The sequence below is a fragment of the Melospiza georgiana genome, chromosome 9 (genome assembly GCF_028018845.1).
Source record: "Melospiza georgiana isolate bMelGeo1 chromosome 9, bMelGeo1.pri, whole genome shotgun sequence".
NCBI lineage: Eukaryota > Metazoa > Chordata > Aves > Passeriformes > Passerellidae > Melospiza > Melospiza georgiana.
This window is the reverse complement of record NC_080438.1, coordinates 8,372,886-8,393,938: the sequence shown is the minus strand read 5'-3', so window position 1 is coordinate 8,393,938 and position 21,053 is coordinate 8,372,886. Positions and strand designations below refer to the sequence as shown.

The 21,053-nt window shown below is 41.3% G+C and overlaps 1 protein-coding gene across 1 annotated transcript in view; it reads left to right on the top strand.

The window, feature by feature from the left end:
• Positions 1–21,053, top strand: part of RGL1 (ral guanine nucleotide dissociation stimulator like 1) — a 52,214-nt gene that overhangs the window by 9,700 nt on the left and 21,461 nt on the right. Inside the window, exons 3-4 of the mRNA XM_058030474.1 lie at positions 10,038–10,246; positions 15,143–15,220. Of these exons, the coding sequence (XP_057886457.1) occupies positions 10,038–10,246; positions 15,143–15,220 (287 nt within the window). The remainder of the gene's footprint in view (positions 1–10,037; positions 10,247–15,142; positions 15,221–21,053) is intronic.

Sequence of the window (21,053 nt, the reverse complement as noted above, 5' to 3'; positions counted from 1 at the left end):
TGCCACCTCCCTGGCTGTCCTGCACATGGCTCTGACATCAGCCCCCAGTGTTCCCCCTGGGCCACAATGGCACTAAGGAGGTGTAGGCATTTCAAGTGCTTTTGTGGAGTAATCCTGTTACTATAGTGTACTTCATCTATTTTTTTCCTCTTATATTCTTCCCACCTTTTTTGGTTTGAAAGCAGTTTAAAGGATTATTTTCCTTTCCCCTCCCACCCCCTCACCTGCTTTGTACTGCCTTTCTCCCCATGGAGACTCAACCTTTCTTCCACCCAGTAGCTGTTTCTTTCTTTCTGGGGAGTGCATGGGCTCTCTGTGCAAGTAAAACAGCATGCTTTTTTTACTAAGGGGCATTTTCCATTGAAAGATCTCAGAATGACTGAACAGTATGGAATGACTGAATGCTTTGAGATAGCCCTTGGGCTTCTGACCACAGTCTCTCTTCTGACTGGAGACTTGTGGTAGATCTCATTAGGCTGCCAGATCCCAGTGGCTCTGTGTTAGTGTCCATAAATCCTAAAGCAGAAATAGACTATCATGTTAGAGCTACCTGGGGTTTTATTCCTTCCTAAATATAGTTCATGCCCCACACAAGCTTGAGTTTTTGTTTTGAATCAAATTGAGTGCAGAATGGCCTTCAGTTGTTTGGAGAATTCCTGTGGATAGAACTTGTCAGATGAGGTTCATAACATTTCAGGGATGTGTTGGTGTTGGGATGCAAACAAGTCAGTGCAGTCATCTGGATTAGCTGTTGTCTTCAGTGCAAAATAAATTAATTAACTAAATGCTCCTATGGTACATTTGAAACCTGGCTTTAATATTCCATGCAAATACAGCAAGAAAATTATTATGAGGATATTCCGCTGCTTTTATTTGCTTGGTTTGTAGTAATCTCTGGCTGTACTTGTGATGCATTTTGTGTTTCTTAGAGTAGAAACCCTTTAGGGCAGGGCTGATGTCTTTGGTTTGGAGATGGCAGCCCATTGTGCTGCTGTTGGAAATGCCCCATGAGTAACAGCAACGTGTTTCACTTGGAAGGCAGATCTTAGGCCTTTGCATTCCTTCCATGGAGTGCTTTGGATTGATTCTGGCTGTGCTCCAGGCTCCTGGCTCTCTGGAGCAGAGAAAATGTGAATGAACTCTTGCACACTTACTTAAAGCATGAGGCTTGCATTCTTCCTGCAAAAACAGGCACTTTGTTCAGGAAAACATCAGGTGGTCAGGGAGAACAGGACAGGGAAGAGCAGAGGTATGCTATTAACTCCTGGTGGGTAGTTAAACAACAACCCCCTCAAAAAAGAAGAAAAATCAAACTAATGTGGACAACTTCTGATTTATCTGGCTTTTTTTTTTCTTTTCTTTTCCCCCCCTCTTACTTGCAAGCTATACTTACTTTGCATTCTGACTCAATACTTCCACATAATTATGTGTTTTGATTTATGTCTATTGCCTAAGGATTTCAGTCCAAGTGCAACAGAGCATTCTTAAACCAAAACACAAATATCTGCAGAGGGTTCAGGGCCAGCTCGCCCTGCTTGTGCTGGGCAGCAGAGGAGGGTTTACCACTGGTGCTGCAGTCAGGAGGATGCACTCATTTGTTCAGGTGTGTGGTGGTTCAGTTGTCATCTGTGAAATGGTCCTGTGAAATGCAGAATTTGTCATAAAGTACCTGTACAGCTGGGACAAGGATGTGGCCATGGCTTGCACACACATGTGTGACCAAACACAGTCACTTCCTGGCTGTGTAGGGGAATGTGTGTGCAGGAGAGGAACACCAGGAGACACCATGCCTCATCCCTTGTGATGTCTAGATAATATAGGAAAAATGCAGTTTGGCCTGGACTAATGGTTGAGTTAATATTTTTGGACTCTTTCTGCACATAAATAAATATTCAAGCTGATAACACTTAATATTAGGAAACATTAGCTTCCTATTACTGCTTTTTCCACTCAGATCCCACCCTGAAGAGGCCTCTTAGTTTCAAAACAAAGGGTAGTAAAAAGCACAGCCATGGAAATGAAGTTTATTATGTAGTTTAGGTATGTTTCCATGCTATGGTCATAAAAGTGGTTACTGACTGCTAACCCATTTCTTCTTAAAAGCTTAGAAAAAATTGGCATTAGGGATTGCTCACATTAATAATAATAATAATTAATTATTATGAAACATGTAACAGCATTTCTTGGGTATTTGTTGTTCCACAAAAATACCTTGTTCAGTTTATTTAAAAATATGAATCAGTCTTCTGCTAAGTATTTTCTCCTCTGTCAGAAGCCATGTCATCTCCCCTCACCTACAGCTTTAATTTCCAGCTATTCATGCTATTAGTAATTTATCACTCTTTCCTTGTTGTTTACACTGGATAAAGTGGCAGTTTACTCTGATTTCCTGACTCGGTATAAATTTAATTTCTGTGTACTGCTTGAGCAAGCTTTACAGCGTGAAAGGAAAGCCAACAATACAATTAGGATGAATAAAAGCATTTTGGGTTATGTAATATGCATTTGTGCTACTATTATGCAACAGAATTATTACTTGTGGCATCCTTAAATGCATTTTGAATTTAGCACTGTTGCCTGCTGCCTCATACAGGACCTTCTTTGTTTCTACTGACTAAGCAGAAAGTGATGATGAGCTCCACAATTAATTTAAATTACATTTCTGGATGGAGATAAAAAATAGTGTGACTTGTCACAGGACAAGTATTCTGTTGGTAGTCAAAAATCATGATACCATATGAAATCTGTGTTAGTGGTAATATCAATCATCCCCTCTTTTTGCCATGCTTGGTATTTATTAAAAAATGACAGCATATTTCAGCATTTTTCATGAAAGAAACATGGCAAAGGGCTTTGCTGACCACTGTTTCACAAAAAGCATTTAAATAATAGCTTTCCTCTGGCATTTATTAGGGTAGGCATAGAGTTGTCATTTTTACATCAAGGCAGCTTAGAAATATTGCATAGAAGTACAGAATTTGCTGTTCTATGAGATTGAACCTGTCAGTATTTGTCAGATGGCAGGTGCACTGTTCCTATCCCTGTAATCTGTGATCAGAATCACAAGAAGCTGTTTCAGACTCAAGTGAAAACTTGGAGCTGTCTGCCACCTTTATAGTCCTTTTCTTTGCTCAGCACCTCTTCTCCCTTATGTTTCCCAGTAAAGGTTCCTGGGTGCTCTGGCACCTCCAGATTTCCAGGGCAGAATGGCAGCTGTGAGATGTGGGGAAGGAGGAAGAGGAGTTAAGATAAAGGCTGTGAACAGAAGCAGTAATTACAGTTTCTGGGGCAAAGGGGAGCTGCCCCAGCTGCCTTTACCTCCTTAATGACCTTCTGTAATCCATACCTGGAAAAGCTCTTAGTGCTTTTCACAACTAATTACTGCTTGCTTTATGCAAGTCCCAGGAGACTCTGTAGAGCTCTTCTCTCAGGGAGACTCTGTGTAACGCTTCCTTTGCCTCCAGAACTCAAAATATTTTAGAAAATTAGCTGATTGTACTGCCAGAATGGGCACCCATTTCCTTGCCTTCATCCTGGTGCTCTGCTCACTTAGCTGTTTATTATTTTGAATATTTATTTACTGCTTGGTTTGCAGATTGGACATTTTGGTGTTTCTGGGCACTGAAGAGAGGAGGATACTGAGTTTTACAAATAATTTTCTTCTAATACAGAAGGGCTTTGGAAGATGCTTACTGTGGGACACATTTATTTGCTGGATTACAAGAGTGTTTGTAGTAAATGTCATTTGATGACAGTTCTTACCTTCGACAATGTAAGATGCACATGACTAAGAGTCTTACCTGACTTACTGGTTTCTTTTTCTTGCTTCTCAGTTTCAAATTAGGAACTTGCTAAGCTTCAGTGTCCAATCAAAACCACCACAAGAAATATTTAATAATACAAGTTATGAAAATAATACATCCCTGGCATACCTAAGAGGGAACAGGGTTATGGTGAACTGCAGATCTGTGAAACATGACAAACAAAAAAGAAACATCAATAATCTGATGATTCAGGTTCAGCTAACTCAATGATGACCCCAAGTCAGATGAGAGAAGAGGGTGAGAAGTCTTGTATTGGTTTTGGTAAAAGGTCTTTCTAGCAAGAGAGGTGAGAGGCAGGAAGAGAGAGAACTTCTTGTAGGTAGGAAGTGATGAGAAGGTAAATGCATAAATTGTACAAGGTAGAGATGGAGATCTGGAGCTGTTCAGGTGATTTTTTTCTTTATTTATAAACCTTGTATGCTGCGCAGTGAACCTCCTGGGTGACTTGGTTCTCAGTGAATAATATGGCTGTGTTCCTTGCTGCACAGATGCTTCTGAGTGGGTAAATTCAGAATTTTTATGTTCCCAGGGCTGGATAAGCTCCAACACTTGTAAGACCTGCACAAAGCCATTTTAACCTAGACCTCTTTGAAGATTCAATTTAGTACTGCACTTGCTGGAACTCCTTTAGATGTATATAGGAGGAGGTGATTTGTGAATTAGGCTTCTTTACTTTTGCTTTGATTTATGTAGAGCTGGTCCCACAAAATTCACCAATATCCAAAGGAGTCAAAATTTGCATCGCTTCAGAAGGTGTGAGAATGCTCAGCACCACAGAATTTATTTCTTGTTTCTTATTTTGCCCAGAGTGTCTTTAAGTAGCTGCAAGGTGTCAGAATGAAAAGGTTCAAACTGAGCAGGAGCATTTGTGTAAGAGGCTTTTTCCCTTTCTCTTTTCCCCTCTAAATCTGCCCCACAGCTTTTGTGACTGTTTGCCAGCTTCAGACAGATACCAGCCAGGCTGTGAGCTCAGAGGAGAAAACAAGAATGCCTTTTGTGTCATGATCATGGAATTAATTGGTCCTGCAAACTCTGGGTCGCTGCCAAGAACGGGTATTTATGTGGCAAGAAAGGAAAGGAAAAGGGTGGAGCATTGGAAATCCAGGAATCCCCCTCCTTTTTGGAGCTTAGGAAAGAGTTCATAAACTTATTTTGGCTTCTGAGTTTGGTGCAGTCAGTATGCAGAATTCTGGTTTTTGCGTGGGTGTTTTGGTGTTTCTTTTTTATTTTGTTTGGTTTGCGTTTGTTTGTTTGGTTTTTGTTTGGTCTGGTTTTGTTGTTGTTTGTTTGTTTTTTTAACAGTATCCAAAACGAGGAAATGAGAGTTATTGAAGTGAAGAGAGTTCTGTGGAGAGCTCTGGCGTAATTTTATTTCGTTTCATTTCCAAGTGCACTGTAGGATAAAAGCATCTGCCTTTGTCTGCAGGACATCCGCTGCTGGCCACCCAGGCCCTGCACTGCCAGCAGTGCTTTCCTAGGCTGGAAATTCTGCTCCAAATCTGCAATTTTCCCCCATGCAGACTGTTTTCTGTGCTGGCAGCTGGGCTCAGAGGATTTCTAGGCTGGAAATTCTGCTCCAAATTTGCAGTTTTCCCCCTACAGACTGTTCTCTCTGCTGGCAGCTGGTCACAGAGGTTTCCTAGGCTGGAAATTCTGCTGCAAATTTGCATTTTTCCCCCTGCAGCCTGTTTTCTGTGCTGGTACCTGGGCACAGAGCTTTTCTAAGCTGGAAATTCTGCTCCAAATTCGCACTTTTGCCCCATGTAGTAGGGCATGGTAGCTGGGTACAGAGGTATCTAGGCTGGAAATTCTGATGGTAGCTGGGTACAGAGCTTTCCTAGGCTGGAAATTCTGCTCCAAATTTGCAGTTTTGCCCTTGCAGCCTGTTTTCTGTGCTGGCAGCTGGGCACAGCACTTTCCTAGGCTGGAAATACTGCTCCAAATTCACAATTTTCCCCCTGCAGACTGTTTTCTGTGCTGGCAACTGGGCAGAGATGTTTTCTAGGCTGGAAATACTGCTCCAAATTCACAATTTTTCCCATGCAGACTGTTTTCTGTGCTCGGAGCTGGCCAGTGTTGGATCTGCCGGGCCCTCAGAGCTGAGGGCAGGAGGCGGCCGGGATGGGAACGGCCTGGCCCAAAAGCACTTGGAATACTTGTGACTGTGTTTGATAAGATTAGCCCAGGCACTGCTGTGTGGCATTGTTTGGGCAAAATCGGCACTTCTCAGAGGGTTTTTTTGTTTGGCAGTCATGCGGTGGAGTTGGGTGCAGATGAATGTCAGCTGCTGTGGGTCCGTCTGTCTGTCTGGCAGCCGCAGTGCGATCCCGCTTCCTTCACTCGGTTAAAAACTCCATCGAGGTCTTTGTTGGAGGGAAACGCTTTGTCACTAAAATTGTTATTGTCTTTGCAGTTGTTCTTTACCAAAATACTTGACTAAGACAGCTAAACAACTTCTGTTTCATCTGTCTTGCTGTTTTCTTCAGCGATGTGTGTCTGCGTGTTAAATAAAGGGTATTTTCGGCTTTACGTCTCTTAGACTGACATTATGGATGCTTATATTTGAATATATATATATATATATATATATATATATATATATATATATATATATATATATATATATGGAGCTTTTCAAGTTCAATCAGTCCATGATTTGATTTTTCCCCCCTTTATTTTATTTCCCCCAAGAATGATTGTAGATATTAAAGACGCGTTAGAGAACCTGTGTGTAAGGAGGCAATGTGAAAAAAAAAAAGATTAAAATCACAAAGAGCATCTAATTTCTACTTTCAGAAGGTTAAAGCAGACTCATATTTAGACAAACAGTGGGAATCTTGATTAGAGTGCTTTATTTTGAGTTAATGTACAAGTTACTGCACTTCAGGCGCTTTTATTCTGGCTTAGAGTGTCTGTCCAATAAGTTAATAAAAACAGTGGAAAACTCTCCATCTGGAAAAGCTGTAAGTTTCAAGGAAAGTGAAAAGCGTTTAAGAATCTGTCAAAATTGGTAAAAATGCACTTAAAGTGATAGTTAGATGCTTCTGGAAGAAAAACTGCAGAATTTCTGATGAAACAAATCTGTAGTGGAGTAGTAATGTTACAAATGACTGAGCCTGAAGAATATTTGCTACGTCTTTTTCTTATTGTTCATCCCAGTTGTTTTAGTATTTTTTCCAGTCTGCATACGGAAAAACAATTAGATGGACCTCTTGCCATGATTCTCACTTCCAGAATCTCAACAGATAATATTTGCATTGGAAAACAACCTGTGCAGAGCAGTGGGTTTTTTGGTGAAAGCAGTTCTTTCCAGTGATATTTCTAAGACAATGACTGCAGTTCTTGTATATCTGTTTGGGCAGCAGCCTGGTTCTGTACTGATCAGACTTTTAACTTTCCTTTTTTTCTTGAGTCTCTAATCCCTCTTGCTAGGCTGTAGCATTTGTTTAGGCACTGGTAGTGTTTATATTGAGTTTATATTCCCACTGGAGCTTAATGTTTGGAGGAAGCTTTTCAACCTGGATGTGTTTTGGTGTGCATGGAGCTCTCCTGTTTCGGCAAGAACTGTGCATGTAGGTAATGTTTAGTGCTGTAGAGCTGTAAGATGATCACCTTAAAGACAGTGGGCCCCTCTGAAGGTACAGCATTGCCAAGGGTTAGTCAAGTTGTTGGAATTACACTCCATCAGTACACACACAACCTCAGAAACGGAGGATTTGCAAGTATATATCTCCATTTAATCTTTCTACATTTGTTTTTGAAAGATGCTGTCTATCTTGTAGGAAGCTACTTGCTCATCACTTATCCTTGCAGATTATCAAGGTTACAATCTGTTGCCTGAAAAATCAAAATGAGATTTTAAAAGACATAAATCAGATTATAAAATGCCATATATGTTCATTTTAGAGGACCAAGAAAATGTTACTGAAGCCCTGAAGTATTGAGGTTTGTGTTAGACCACTGGACACAGTGCTGAAGGAGACAAAGAGGTGCTGGGGAGCTTTTCTTGTTCTTTGGGTGCACAAAACAGTGCAAAACTGGTGTCATTTTTTGGTACCACTAACTGTGGTCACCATGCACCCCTGTCAGAAATTGCAGAGAGCTTTAGGAGCATTTTTTCATGGCACTGAGTAGAGTGTTCCTCTGAGCAGAGAGCTCCAAGGCAAACATGAAAACTCCTTTGCCTTTGGGTAGCCTGCTTGTGTCAGTGGAGAGATGCCCTCTTGATTAAATCCAGACTGAGCAGTTTCCTGTTAGCATGAAACTCAGCCCACAAGGCCTTGTTCTCAAAGCCTGTTATTGAGCTTGTCTGCCAAGTCCCTTTTCCTTTTAAACTTACAGGCAGAATTGCTAAAATAATACAAATAGAAGCAATCCCAGAACTCTCACAATGATTTCTAACAGTCTGATGTTTTGCTGACAAAGTTTTAGATTTTTCAGAAACTGGGTTGGTTTTGTTTAGCTTTGGTGGGATTTTTTTTGGGGTTTTGTTTCTTTTTCACATTCTCCCAACATGATGTCTTGGGGAAGTTGTAGTGTTGCAATTAGTGGAAAATTTTGTGCGTGTATCAATCTTGGAAGCAGATTCTGCCCTTGTTTTGAATATACTAACATGGGAGAATGAGAGGGTTTTATGTGCCCTGAGTAAATATGCCCATAAACCATTACACTGTGAGTGGGGCAGTCTGCTGGATCAGAAATTAAGAGTTAAATACAGTGGTGCAGACTTTATTCCCTCTCTGAAAGTGGTTGTATTGTGTAACTGGTTATCTTCAAAAGTGTATCACTATTGTAAGATGAAGAGTTAGCAAGAAAATTGCAATTTTTTTTATGCAACCAAGTTTTGCTTGGAAATTTGAATGTAAGAGAGCTACATAGTGATGACAACATATCCTGTTAATAGTTTTTCTGTAATGACAGTATCAAATGTAATTCCACATACACCTTTAGTTCATTTTTATAATTCATATATTTCCAGATGCACCTTTAAGTCAGACACCTTACAAGTTATACACCTTTTAAAGATCTGTGGAACAAAATGTAGCAAAATATTTCCCTGTCTAGTCTGTTTTTATTTTTTATTTTTATTTTTTAATACAGACAGTAATGTTGTATTTTAATGTTGCAGCAAGGGTTTGTTGGATCTCATGAAGCTGGGAAATGAGATAGCAGAGCTTTGTAAATAATATTAGTGACCCGACTTTAGAATGATGTTAAAGACTTCCATATTGTTTAAAACTGGAAAGGATGTCTATTAGAAACAATTCCAAAGCAGTGGAGGGTAGTGATGTAAATAGGAAGTGGGTGGGGTATCTCTTTAAATTATCTTATTAATAGATTATTTTTTCCTTTTGTTTTGTCGGTATCCCGAGCCAGGGTTGGTAGTGACTGTCATTAACATGCTGTATTTGTGCCCACACTATCAAGGTGTTTGAGTAAATATTGGACATTTTTTATTTATAGTCCCAATTTTTATCCCACATACTTTACAAAATAGAGTCACGAAAATGCTTTTCTGAACTGCCCTCTAAATAATGACATAATTTAAGGAATTTTTCTTTCAGATTCAAAACAGACTGTAAGCATTTAAAACAAATGCTGTTTAAAAAACAAACCCACACACAATCCCAAACCCTAGATTTATGGACAAATACTGTGCCAAATGGAATTTCTAAGAAAACTGGAATGTTAGAATGTCTTGTTTGAAAGATGAGCTTGACACCCTCCCTGCAAAAAGTATCTTGAAATGTTTTTGCACCAAATATGTTCTGACCTTGCGTCCTGTGTGACACCCCAAAGATGGTATTTTCAGGAAGGGAATTGCAAATACCAGTGCTTAAGTTATGGTCAGTTTTCATGTTCATTCACGAGTTAAATGAAACACCTGAATTATCACTTTTATTATTCCCTTCAGTAATGTTACTCTTTGTGGGATAATGGATTGTCTTTTAGATAATAATATATGGTGGAATCATGACTTGATAGTGAACACACTGTAAAATGGTTTTTTGAGCATGTCAGAGAAATGTTTTAAAATAAAGTTACTTAAAAACTCCCATTATTTGATACAGCATTTGGTGCTTGGAGAACACCAAAAATTGACAAAATAATTTATTAAGTGGTGATGGCCAATTCCTGTGCAAAGGTAGGATTTAATCTGTGTCAGGGATCTGCCTCCTGCCTGATTTTTGTGCTTTTTGTTTCCTTTTGCAGGGTGAAGGAGACCAGTTACCCCCAGAGCACACTGTCAGGCAGTATGAGACATCCAAGATCAGGGCTATAAAAGCTGGAACTTTGGAGAAACTGGTGGAGAACCTTCTCACAGCTTTTGGAGATGCAGATTTTTCCTACATCAGCATCTTCCTTGCAACATACAGGGCCTTTGCTTCTCCCAGGGCAGTGCTGGAGCTTCTTCTGGACAGGTAAGAGCCACTGCTGTGGAAATTTCCAGTGGAAATGGAAATTCCCCATCCTTTACACCACAGGGGAAAACTGTCAGGAACTTCTTCCCTTGCTTTTAGTGGGCATGGATTTAATAACCTGTTGTCAGGAATACTGCAAAATCCAGAATTTCAGCATAAAGATCCAGTCTATAAATGCGTTGCTGCTCACATCCCAGCACTCATCAGAGCATAGGTGAGGAAAGTGTGCCATGTCTGGCTGCTGAAGAACCCAGCTGGACCAGCACAGCAAAATTAATTCAAGTTTCCTCCAAAAAACCAACAGAATGCATGGGCTGCAAAGTCATACCTAGAATAGATTCCAGAATTTTGTTGGTTACCAGTATTTTTGGACCTAGCTCTTCTGTTTGGGGGCTGCTGATTCAGAACAGGGATTGTAGAAACAGAAGAAAGAATTTGCTCTCCTGTTCTATTACATCACATGAATATGCAACCATAAATTTCTGCAGACAGCCCAAGAACTGCTAAATGTTACAAGAATAACTTTTATGGTCAGACTGTTAAATCATGGCAGCTGGGTCTGCATAAATGCTTGGGACACACAGCATTAGTTTCTCACCCTAAATTCTGAGACATGGCTGGGTCAGGGGTGCTCTTATTTTAGGAGTTCATATTTGTTGCACTTTCAAAATCTGTGATTCACAGAAATGGTTGCTCTGGCATGAAGTAATTAGAACAGAGAAGGGGCAAAAGAGCTGCTAGGGTTTGATTTTGTACTAGGGTTTAATTTTGTACTATCTCCCACTAGGTAGATAAAGAACAAGGCGTTGATAAATTATCTGTGCTTTTCTATCTGGAAATGACAGTCTTGGCTGCTTTGTATGAAAGCTGTGTAGCTCAATTAGTAAAGATAATAATAATAATAATCTGACAATCAGGTAAGCAGTCAGCTGAGAAAAGAACAGACTTGGTTACAGTGACATTGACTGTTGTGTGCTTTATCCTTCAGTCCATCCCAGTTCTGGTTCAGAATGTGAGAAATTATAAAAATTGACAGTGGATAGGTACAAGAATATAAAAACATTGAGGCTCTAAGGAAGCTGGCCCTGACTTTCTCCTCTCACACTGATTTAAAGAAAATGTCTGGAGAGGGCAGGAGAACTGTCTGCATAGAAGAGAACTCTCTATTCTGAGCCCATTTTTGATCTTGCTGGCTTGTGTACCTCTCTGAGCAAGTTACAATTTCCCCTTCAGAGGAATGGGCTCCCTGATCTTATCAGTATCACCCCCAGCCTTTTTTAATACATGAGAGGATCCACAGGAAATCCTAGGAGGTTACACTTCCTTCCCTTCTCTCAAATCACAGGAGTGTGGTGCTTAAGAATCCATGGATGTTTCTCTTGGCTTTTTGTGTATCATGGATAGTCTAGAATTTTATGGCTTGGGAGAAAATATAGATTAAATTTAAGCTATAAAAGTTAGAACGATACATGTAGCTGAGGAATATGGACTTGTGAAGAAAAGCAGATGTTATAAGGAAAAAATTGAAAAGAAGATGGATAGTATTTGATTTTAACCAGCTGGTTTTCATCTCTAGATTAATTAAGTAGCCCAGAACTTGCATTTTTGCAACTTTGTTTTTAGTGGTACTTGTTAATAATCAGAGACTAAAGTGGGTGTCAGTACATAATTTGTGTTTTGTTTTGTGTGCCAGTGAAGTAATGATGCAGGAGGCAATCTCTTTAAAACAAAACAAAGGCAGCACAGTTTTGGCATTTGTTGTCAATTTTAGTTTCATCTGAAGAGCTTGAGCCCTGTCTCTTATTCCTGGGGATAGAACAGGGTTGTGGAGTAAGGGAACAATTGGAAGTGCTGAGTTCTCTGAGTTTGGTCCAAGGGAGAACAGTGATGTGACCAGATCAAAAAAGGCCCTTCCAGCATTTTACAGGTGAGCAGCTCCTTGGGAGAGAGGAGGAGGGAACATCATCCATGTCATTTGGAGGATGTTTTATTTTGTAGGGTCATACTCACTGAAAAACCTTCTCCACAGTGTATTTGTGGAAGCTGGATCCCCCTCAAGCCCAGTGCATTCAGTTTCTGCTGGATTTGATGTGGATGCAGTGCTGCAGAATTGTCTGATGAATGTGTTAGACTTACACAAACCCAGCTTATGCTATAAAGGTTTATTTTAAGATAAATTAGAAGTCACTGGACAAAATCTTGAGCATAGACTGGTATGTTGAGAAGTGAGTGGGATGATTTGTGTTTCCAAAGTTATTTAGGAGTAATTGAACATCCACATCCCTTTAGCATTCATGGGAGTTTGGCATCCAAGTGCAGCAGACAGCTTTGGAAATCTGCCAAGCTTTTAACACTGTACATTCTGATGTTTTCTAGTTCTTTGGTACAAGGGGGCAGGGAGAGTTAAAAAGATCCTGGTGGCATTTTGATTCCATTTCCATGGAAGTTCCTGGAGGGAAGGAGAGCAGCTCCTCCTGGCCCTGGATGTGGGATACAGTGTGGAATACCCAGGGGGGTATTCCAAAGTGTGATGGAAGCCAGAGGTGGTGAGCTGTCCACATGAGGTTAGAAGGAGGCCAAATTCCTCTCTTCCATAATGTATTTTGCCCTGATAACCGTGTTCCTCAGAAGTGGAGCTGTGCTGTGCTTGGCACAGGCACAGAGAAGGCAGCACCCAGTCCCTGTGTGGAGCAGTTCACAGAGAGGGAATGGAGACTGTTTGGTGGGAGAGCTGGAGCTGGGCAATGACAGTGAGGAACGAGTTAGATTTATGTTTCCCATTCATTCCTTTTGCAGGAGGAGGGTCTGCTGCAGGGTGAGTGGAAAGGACAGGAGGCACAGGGGGAGTATTGGAGGAATGGGTCCTGCAGTAGCAGAGCCACACATTTTGGGACAGCAGCTTTGTGGTGTTTGACTCACTGCTCTTCCTGTAGCATCTGTTATTTCATCTCTTTCCTTTATATCAGGTGGCTGGTCTACTCAGCTAGAGAAGTGATTTCACTTCCATGACTCCATGTGTGTAGGAGTCAAACCACCTTATTTTTCCTGAGGATCTGGCCTTCCACAATGCTTGTTTCAATGCTTACAAGCTTATTTAAGGTTTTGTTTGGGGCCGTTACAGAGACCAACTTTACTGATTATTTCTGAGTTATTCACAGTATTTTCCTCCCTCCCTCTGAACAGAGATGCAGGGGTGCGTTTTCCAGTCTGTTTTCCAGTATTTAAACATTCAGTGTTACCCATTACATTCTGGTCTCATTTGCTTAGTCAGTCCCTTTGAGTGCAGTTTGTAACTTCCCAAATGCCAAGCAAGGCTGAAAAGTCCTGTGAGCTCCAGGATCCTTTTGTTTCTCGTGTCTCTTTTTGTATGCAAAGCATTCCTACAAGGCTGGGCAGTGAAAGGCTCTTTGTCCGGGGGCTGGTGAGAACAGAGTGCTGGAAGGCTGCAGAGAGGCTGTTCCTCACATCACTTGTGTTGTTAACTCCTCCTAACCCGTATTTAATGACCTGTTGTTCATGGAGAGATGAGAGATAGGCAGAGATTTACATCTGGCAGCATGAGGAAGCGTTGTATCCTTCTCCAGTTTTGCTCAGAAAGCTGCCTGCTCTTTATTGCTGTCTTAAGGATTTCTGCTATAAAACTCAGCTTGTGTCTCTAGTGGGACTTAAACACAAGTGCCTGATGTTCTGCAAAGACATATTTAATATTTCATGCAATAGTAGGACAGTGACATTGGGACTCATCTCAATAAATTTTCCTCAAAAAATTAACTGCAAGTTTTGAAAACTGAATATAAAAATCTAATTTTTATTTCAAAAAATTCCCTGGCAGGGGGAAAGTGCCTTTTGTCTACTGGCTAAGATGTGTTCTGGGCATTTTATAGAGTAGATGGCAGTGGAGAGTGAAATCCTCTCCCTTTAACAACATGTCTGTGATCCATATATAGGAAGTCTTAGACCAGTCCTTGAAGGGAGCATAAAACTACCACTCCTTTGATCCATTGAAATGGTTTTGGATAAGTTTGTGACAGTTCTGACACGAACACTTAGGACAGAAACAGCTCACTGTGTTCTCTGTATCTGATATTACCAAGTTGTTGTAGCACAAGCACTTAAGTATGCACTTGTTTTAACTCTTCAGATTAATTGAGATGTGTAAACTTAAATGGATAAAATCAGCGTGTCTTATTCTGGACAGTGAGTAATCGTTCACCTTCATTAAACCTGCCTGCAGGGAGCCATGGGATTCCTCATGGCTAATTATGGAGCTGTATATCTGAAACAATGGGCACTCCCGCTGACAATGAAGTGGATGATCCTGCCTGCAAGGCACAGGGTTTCCTTTGAGAGATTTCCCTTTGGCACTGTTGGAGTTGTGCCCATGGCTCCCTCTTTTCCAGTGGTGTTTTCACAGCATGGGGGCTTTTCTCACTGATATCAGGAGTCGGGCACAAAGTGAGCACTTGCCACCTAGGAAGCCTTGAGATAACGCCTGGAGCTGTTAGGGATGGCAGGTGCTAGAGACACAGGAGCTGTGTTGGAGAAGGTGGTTGTGTCACAGTCTCTCTGCACACTGGAATATTGCCCTGGGAAAGGATGGAATGAAAGCTTTGCAGCTGTGAGCAAAGATACTGTTTTGGTTGGTTCCTCCTGTGCAGGCTGCTTCATATAAATTAAAAAATTAGGTTGAATGATACTGGCTGTTTCTTCAGGATTTTTTCCCTCCTAAATGAAATAATCTTCAAGGTTCTTAATTCTGCCCACCTGTTAAAACTCCTTGTAGTTCGAGCTGGAAGTGCTTTGTAGTTGTTTATGGTAATTGTATATGAATTATGCTATTTGGGATTTTGCTTTTATTCACTAGAGTTTCTTCTAAACATCCATGTCCTTTTTCAGGTTTGGAAACCTGGAGACCTCAAGCCAAGGAGAAGTGGCAAACCTGAATTCCTTGGAATCTGAGATGGTACTCAGGGCGTAAGTATGGGTTTGCACTGTGGAGCAAGCCCCAGGCAGGGCTTGGTCTTGGAGGAGGATGCAAGCAGCAGAGCTGTTGTTTCTGTTGAAAATCCACAGCACTGTTTGCATGCTTAAACAAGCTTGTGGAAAGGCCAAGTGCCAATTGTCTTGTAACATATCCAATAATACAATCCAGGCATCTTTTGCAGGGAAATTGTTTTGGAATTAAACATGAGATGAACACATCTAGGCCAACATTTTGCTGATTAAACAAACAAGGAGTGTTTGTTTCCTCTGCCTTATCTGTGGCAGTAAGTGGTTACTGCTTATGAGTGATTTTTTTGTCATTACAGCAATCCTTCAGAGCAAAGCTGAGAGTGACTCAGGCAACGTGTGTGCGTGGGTCTTTTTTGTTAGTGCCCTGTGATTTACAGTGCTGCTTTTAGAGTGAAATTTAAATTCTGAGGTCATCCTCATTTGCAAAAGAAATAGCAAAGCTGTTTTGAACTGCAGTTTAAATGAGAAAAAGGTGGTTTGGCTATCCTCCTGGGGTTTTATCTTTAGACATTGGGTGTAAAACGTGCCTTGGGTCATCAGCATTTGTACTTTGACACCTGTGGTTTGCATGCACTGTGGCATGCAGGGTTATATTTGATTATGGAATGAAGATGCTTGATTCTTGTCATCATTACTGGTTTTCTGTTCCTCTTGCCCCATGGGACTTGACATAGGAGCTCTGCCCTCAGTCTCTCCTGACTGGTAAAATGTTTTGCTCCCATTTTGCCCTGAGAACTCCTCAAAGAACAGCTGGTAGTTAAAACTTGGTTAGAGGCACCAGGGAGGCAGCATTATGTCATGGGTAGAAGCAAAAGCAGTCAGTCAGTGGTTCCCACACTTCCATCCAGGCTGAGCTCTAGGGTCTCTTACAGCTTTGGGCAAACCATTTGACATTCCCTGATCTCAGTCATAAAACATGAGCTAAAGCTGTACCCTTCCTGCAGAGTAGCTGAAGGGTTTATACTGGGGGTGAGGAATTAATTTCACCAGTATAAACCATGGTGGGATTAATCCCCCAGCTGCCTTTTTGTGGACCCAGAGGACTTTGATGATGGGATGGAGAGAAAAGGGGTGAAAATAATCTTGATGTTACCTCTGTCACTTGGGCTTTGGGCAGAATGCATCAGTTTTTAGTTATACCTGCGCGTGCAAGCAAATAGCATTTAGTAGGAGAGTGTTTGTTTTGGTTTGTTTCTTTCTTTGTTTGTTTTTAGTGGAAGTGTTTTCCTCCTGGCATACATGCAATTTTCCAGCCTTGTCAGTTGCTTCCTGCTGCATCTGTGCTTTCTTCCCTCTTGGCACATAACACCTTTGCACAGCCAGGGAGGGACGAATGGATAAAGCCTCTGGTCCTGTTCCTGTGGTAGCTCAACTTCTGATGGATTTCCTGACAGATTTTTCATCAATATAGTTCAGAACAGCTAATTTTGATCCTTTGGCCTTCATAAGATACCTTTTACATGTGAATTTGATATCTTTACTCAAATCCGTGTCTATAAAAAGTTCAACAATGAAGTCAGAAAGTTATTTGTCAGGCCTATATACATGTTTAAACAGATCCCATATAAATATGAATTCGCTTTCCTTCCTTAAAAATTTCCATTGCTTTCAGTTGCTCTGGCTCCTTGTCTCTTAGTTGTGATTAGTGGTATCTGGAAGGTGTTTGGCTTTGTAGTCCTGTTGTGAAACGTGTACTTCTGGTAGTTCAGGTTTTCTCTTGTCTGGGATAATTCCAATGAAATTGCATTTGCCCTCTTTTCTCATAGAACAGAAACATGATATAATTTTGCTCTTGTTTTTCTATGACTTGGAGAAGGAGGAGGAATCAGCAATAGAGCTTTGTTACTTCTTGCCATTAACTCTGGATTTCTCAGAGGAAAAATATCTCATGGGAAAGCCTGTGGTCTGTGGCCAGGGACCTTCTGCATTCATCAGACTCCTGTTGAGGCAGCTGAGAGGCTTTAAAAAGCCAGTTGGGCCATTAGAAGTGGGGTGCAATTTAAAGCATTTCCACTGGTTTGACACAAAAAATGCTGCACAAGTTAAGAACAGCAAGAAGGAGAGGTTATGACTCCTTAAGTACCTCATGGACCCTGAAAGAAGGAGGAACAGCAAAAACTGAGGGTGTGTGTGGAAGGAACATTGTTCTCTGTGGTGCACTGTAAGTCCACAGGTTACTGCCTTCTACATTGAATTCTCTGCTCTTTTTGCACTTGTAGTATAGAGCTGTGGTGTATTTTCAGGAGAATGCCTGATGTATATGATGTATTTATAAAAAAAAAAGTGAATATTTCACACAGTGTTTATGTTCCTGCTTCAGTGTTCAGAACCTGCAGATCCTAAAGGAGGGCTTGAGCACATTTGTGGCACAGCCAAAATGTTAGAGGGGCTTTGGGAGCTTTAAGCCTGCCCTGCATTCCCAGATCCTGCAGTGATTCCAGGCTGCTGCAGTTGATGTGAGGTTGTTACTGACCTGAGATCACTGATCTCAGCTGTGTTCAGAAACATGCCCTCCTAGGACCCTTTCTGCCAAGGGCATTTTCTCCTCTTCACTTGAACATCTTTACTATCATTTCTTGGGCTGCTGGAGTGGTCAAAAAATTGGTTTTTTTCAACAGGGATCTGACTAATATGTGGTTTAAACAAAGGTACCATACTTTTCAAAATACCTTGGATCTCAGAGTTGTGAGTAAACTCATCAAAACCATGAAAAATTTTGTAAGCTTCAAACAATCTGCCTTTTTCATTCCCTATCAGGACCCACCTTGACTTTTCATGTTCAGTAACTTGCTTTCCTCACTTCTCACTACTTTCACTCAGTCAGACAGTTCATAATCACAAGTAACAGAAGAATAAAGTCTAGAAAAGGTCATCTATTCCACCTAAACATCTGAGTTAGATGAACTTCACCCTGTATTTCCAGAAATGTGATGCTGTGTCTCTTAATTGTCTGATAAGAGAGTTGAAAGGAGTAGCTTGTTTGACCCTCTACCTCCTATAAGTAATTTTTTTGTTCTTCATGTTATCTTATCAACATGATTGCCTTGTTCTTTGTCTCATGCTGCATGTTTTTGTGTCAAGGGGTGACAGACTTCCCTTCTCCTTATAGGTTGTTGTCTTTGGTTTTTAGCTTAGGACTTCTGTTCACATTCAGAAAAATGTGTAACACACCAAGGTGTGTGACAGTTCAGAATAAAACCATATATACATTAAACACAAATTATCAGCATGATAAATTGCATTAAGATTTCAAGAGGGTCAATAAAATTTCTATGATAATTCAGTTGTGTTCTTGCCTTTTAAATGTCCTAGGGAAGAACAGTGTTCATTTCAATTTCTGGGATTTTGGTTTCTGGGCAGTCAGTCCACTTCTGGCAGGTAGCTGCTCCCAAAGCACAGGCTCCATGAGTTTAAAGAGGTGATGTGTTAGAAGAGCAGACACTGCTTTCCCCAAAGGCTGACACTGGAGCCCAGACTGGAACTGAGACAGGAGCCTAAAGCCTCCCCAATCTAAGGTATTGCAGTGCTTGTACCTGCTGGGATCCAGTGGCTCTGCAGGATCCTGGGAGGTCTCTGGGCGGTGTGAGGGTCCCAATGCAGGCCAGGGCACTGGGATCCCTTGCTGTGACAAGCCTGTGACACCTGGGGAGCTGAGGTGGTACATCAAGGAGAGGTGCTGGGCTGGCTGACACCAGTTTTAAAGATTTATGTTGGTGCAGTTCCCAGAAGGGATTAATTCCTGTCCAGCCACACAAAAAGCTATCCAGGCTGGCAGTCCAGGCTTGCCTGGGATGTTTGCATTTGGGGAAGCCTAGTTTAATGTCAGCTGAATCTAGTTCCTTGGAGACCTTACTAAAAATACAGGAGGACAAGCCTGGGAATACCTGCAGGAAAGGTTTTTCAAGAGGCAGACACGTTGCTGTGTTGGCCTGTGGACTTGGGCCATGATTGTTTGTTTGTTTGCTTTCCAGAGGTCTAACATTAGTAATGCCATGGCTTTTGAATCCTTGAGTAACAGCAAAAAGTCCTTTCAAGCCTCCTCTTGAACTACAAGGCTGTGGTTTCCTTCGGTTACTGCCTTTGGTTTGCTGGTGGGGAGTCCATTGGTGATGCTTTCCCTCAGATGGAAGGCAGGCCACAGAGTGAATCAAAATACTTGGGGCTTTTTTGTTTGTCTTGAATGTCAGCTCATAGTTGCATCCACTTTATTATCAAAATGTGGAATTTATTTATTAAAACTTGGAATATGGCACAACTGAAAACTGCAAAGCACCTTGAAGCTAAACTGAAACCTTGTTTCATTACAGAGCATTTGGGTGAGATAGTTCAAATAGAGAAAATTAGGGAATTATTCAGTGACCACACATCTTGCATGTTCACCTCTCCTCTTCTGCATTAAAATAAAAGTACCCAAAACCTTTAATGTAGTACCACAGCATTTGGAGTTTTTCACAGTGACAAGCAAACATTCTCCCATGGCTTTTTGTGCATTGAGATCTTCCTGACCAAAACTTGATGACTTTTGGTTCCTTCTGAACCAGACAGCCCCACTGGAAAACAATGTGCACAGTTACAGCACTGCAGAAGTAAAATGGTCTGAAACATTGTGCTCCAGCACAATAGACACCAAAGGAATGTGAGACAAATGGAAGAAAATTGACTGGAAGCTTCTGATGCCTGGGAAGTCCATGGTGGGGAGCAGTAAAGATGCATTTGGGAAAGCAGTAATTATTCATTCCAGTAAAGCAAATTAAGCTCAAACAACATCAGAAACCAGTGTGGTTACATGAAAAGCAGAGTCAAACACAGGGCAGTGGGAGAGTTATGAAAACAACCAGAACCAAGAAGAAAAGAATAATTAGAAAGAAAAATAATGATTGCTATCTCAATTAAAACAAAGAACTGCAAGCAGAGCTGTTCCCTTAGCAGCTTCACGTGTGTCCCAGCAAAAGTCTCCCATATGTTACTGAAAAAGGTTTTTCCAATTCAGACAGAGATGATAATTTGCTGGAGGTCATCAGGATGGTATTTATAAACAAACTGGGTGTGAGAAGCCACCCTTGGGGCAGCCTTTTCTTGTGGTTTGCTTACATTTTACCCATGATTTAACAAGCAAAGTTGAGAAAATATGGGTGACTTAATTTAGTCTGTGTGATTCTGTGAAATGCTGTCTTTAATTCCTATCAGATCCTGTCAGGACTGTTAGAGTTGTCTTCCTAGTAGAGACAAGGCCATGGAGAATTCCCGTGTGGTGGGAGGATCTCATTTCCCACCTCCACTGTGCCCTGCTGAGCTGACAGAGCTGTGGGACCTGGAGCTGCCACAGCCCTGTCACCTTCTGTGCCGCTCATGGGCAGAGGGGTGTGGGTGAGTTCTTGGTCCCAGTCTGTGAACAACAGGCTCAGATACACTTCTCTGCCTACCTGGATAGGTTCTGGAGACTGAAACCTTCAGAGATGGGCTCCAATCAAAGCTGGTGTGGAAATTAGAAGACTTTCTGATAGGTGTGAGACTTGAAAGCATTGCTAAGCAGAGCCTGGAGTCTGTGGCCAGCAGCACAGGAGTTAAGCATTGAAGGGTTTTTTTTGTATAGGCAGGAAAGGAAAAATTTATAGCTCATAATCAACCCATGAAAAATGTAGTCTGTAGTGTTTCTTTCCTGTCTGAGCTCTTGAAGTCCCCAGTTCCTATCTGAGACTGAGTATGGAGAGTTTCTTTGCAAGGACAGCAAATATAAAGCTACTGCAAGATGTGGGCAAGTGTCCAGCCCATGTCTGGAAAGCTGCATTATTCC